Here is a 3,216-nt window from a genome sequence, read left to right on the forward strand (position 1 = left end):
CTAAGGATTCTCATTTTTTGGAATCAGACATAAGAACGACGCATTTGAACCCCGGGGCCATTTATTGCAAGCCTCGAAGTCCTTCACTGCCGCCATTATATTCGCTTTAATGAACTCCCAGCAGAACTTTATGAAACCCAAATTGAAGTCATCTGGACCAGGACTCTTCGAACTCTCACAACTCCACACTGCATCCTTAATTTCCTCTTCTAAAAAAGCTTCAACCAGCATCTGATTATCCTCCTTAGAAATAGAATTAAACTTGACATTATCCAACTTAACGGACAAATCTTCATTCCCTACAAATCTAGCTTCAAAAAATTCTCTAACCTTATCTTTAACTTCATCTTTATTCTCGCACCATCTACCATTCTCTAGCACCCCATGTAACTCGTTCTTAGCCTTCCTCCATTTAACTGACGAGTGGAAGAACTTTGTATTAAGGTCTCCTTGCTTCAACCACTTTTGCCTTGCCTTTTGCTTTACAATCGCCTCTTGCTTAAAAAGATTTTTGTTAAACTCTACTACTAATGTCTTTCTTTCCTCCCTCTCGAGCTCATTTAGGTCAAATTCATCGTCCCTTCCATCCAATTCCCTATTCCTTTTTTGTAATCCTTCACCAGCTTGGTTAACATCCCCAAAAATCGTTTTATTCCATACTTTTAAATCTGCTTTCAGTTTCTTTAGTTTTTCTTTGAAAATATAAATTCCTCCACCTTGCACCTCGTAACTGGGCCATCTTTCTTTCAAAAAAACCTTAAATCTATTATCGCTCTGCCAAACATCCAAACTCCTGAACGGTTTCGAACCCCAATCAACGTACTCATCCTTTATGACGATTGCGCAATGATCAAAAACAGATCTACTAAAAAAGAATTGTTTACAATGCAGCCACACCTCAACCCATTCCTTTGACACAAGAACCCTGTCAATTCTACTCTTCACTAACACATTTGGTTTGTACCACGTGTACTTTCTACGAATCATCGGGATAACTACCAATTCAACTTTCTCAATAAAAGCATTAAAACCATCTATTTCTCTACTGTAGTCGGATACGGACATCAGACTTTTCATCTTCTCCTATCTTCAGATAGAATTAAAGTCTCCCACTACACACCAAGCCTTAGACAATTGTAACGACCTATGGTTGCAAATCTCCTCCTAAACCACCTTCTTTTCTCGTAACATACCAGAACAATACACGTTCACAATTATGACAAGGACCTCCATTCCGACCTTTCAATCCCCTTCAATGATAGTAAAATTCCTACCATTAATAAACCTGGACATCTGAAAACAATTTTTTCTCCATATCGTAATGATACCCCCGACACTACTGTTTGCTCCATTCTCAACCCACTCTATTTCCTATCCCCTTATATTCATACTAATTTTCTTCATCAATATTCACACTAACTCCCCCTATCATTCCTCAAGCTACAACTATCCCGATTTTCCAAACTTTAAGCTACTGATAACAACATCTTCCGAGGAAGATGTGAAACCCATTTCCTTATCGACCTTCCAGACTCTGAGAGCCTCGAACTCTTCATGTTTCATCTTGTATATTCTGTTACAATTATCCATTGCACTGTCTGACATGAAAATCAGAATTGTCCTCAACGTCGGCTTCTGAACCAATAAATCTGCTTGAATCACCCTCACATCAACAAGATTACTCTCATTGAAAGGAGAGAGCGCCAAATTTGGCACTTTCTCACTGATCTCCTCCACTTCTCTTGATGCTAAACACGACAAACTACTGCCCACATTTACCTCCCTAAAACAGCTCAGGTCCTTTACATTCTCCAAACTCTCAATCCGAGCAACTTTAAAACAACATTTTGGACTGCCATACAACCATGGTCTTTCCTCGCCACCCATCCTCACCTGCTCCCACACACCCTCTTCGACGGCCACCTCCAGCACCTCTGTCCTGTGTTGGTAGCAAAAGAGTAGAACCTTCGTGATTCAAAAATTCCACCCTCATCGGAGATCGGTCCCCTTCTTCTAATAGTGTCTCCGGAACTCCCGTCCCTCTACTAGCTCCGTCCTCCACGCTTGCCACTTCTGAACCCTACACCTTGATTGGAGAGGTTTTCGGCATCACAACATCTTCCGCTGCACCACTACGGACAAGCCCATCTTCAACCAATGGCATCTCTATTCCGGCATCTCCCACAGCTACCCCTCTAGATTGCTCTGCCTCCACAGCTGTTGGCCCCGACCCATTAAAAACTCCCACCTCATTTCCCCTAGGAAACCCCGCACACCAATCTTCACCACACCTATCCACATTGTCTTTAATTTGCATTCCTTCAACAGACCATTCCACGTAATCATTAATTTCCTCTTCATGGTTTCCATAATGGCACATTGCATGCGTCCCACCGCTTCCTTGATGCCAACTTGCATGCTCCATTATACTTGATTTACCCTTATTCACTCCCTCAACTACCTTTGATGAAATCGAGGAACCATAAAGGCATTGCCCAAGGCGTGACACACCTTGCCCATCAATTACCTTACCAACCTTAGTTTCTTCTCCTACACCCATTATGTTATTTACTACCGAATTAATGACTGGTTTTTGGTGAACCACCCCACGACTAGATTCTCCCATCACCCCTGGAAATTGGACCGTCAACTCCTCACCTATTCCTCTTCAATTTTCGACGTCGGAAAAATAACCCACAGAGTCGTCCCTGCCGCCATCTTCTTCCGAACTAGCGACGAACTCGGTATTGAAACGTCTCCCCCACCTACTGAAGAAACTTCTTATCTTATGATCCGTCGTGCTCGACTCCTCCTCAAAAAACACCATGCAAGATATATCATTAATACTCACCTCCCTCTTCAAACATGGCAAACCGCCTACCAGAATACTAACCTGAAGACAAACGTAGTCCAACACTTCCCTAGCTAACGTCGCCTGATCCACCTCTACCACCTTCCCCACCAGCGCCCCAACTCATTCAAAATAATTCCTACTCCAAAGATGCAAAGGGACACCTCTACATCTAACCCATGCAAACCTCTCTTTGACTGTAAATGAATTGTCCCACGGAACAATCGAAATAAACAATCTCGCGAACCATGCTTTATTTTCTCCAATTAGATTTCCAATAAGTCATTCCTCATCATAACACAATAACACAAACTTGTCCCCTAAATATCTTAGTCGCACTACGCCGAAACCTCCCAAGATAAAAC

General features: G+C 42.4%; 1 protein-coding gene across 1 annotated transcript; it reads right to left on the reverse strand.

Moving 5' to 3' along the window:
* On the reverse strand, positions 1 to 1,065 carry LOC137838807 (uncharacterized). Its single transcript, XM_068648030.1, has one exon. The coding sequence runs from the start codon at positions 1,063 to 1,065 to the stop codon at positions 1 to 3; it is 1,065 nt and encodes a 354-aa protein (XP_068504131.1).
* Between the last annotated feature and the right edge of the window lie 2,151 nt (positions 1,066 to 3,216).

The sequence above is a fragment of the Phaseolus vulgaris genome, chromosome 4 (genome assembly GCF_000499845.2).
Source record: "Phaseolus vulgaris cultivar G19833 chromosome 4, P. vulgaris v2.0, whole genome shotgun sequence".
Classification (NCBI taxonomy): Eukaryota; Viridiplantae; Streptophyta; class Magnoliopsida; order Fabales; family Fabaceae; genus Phaseolus; species Phaseolus vulgaris.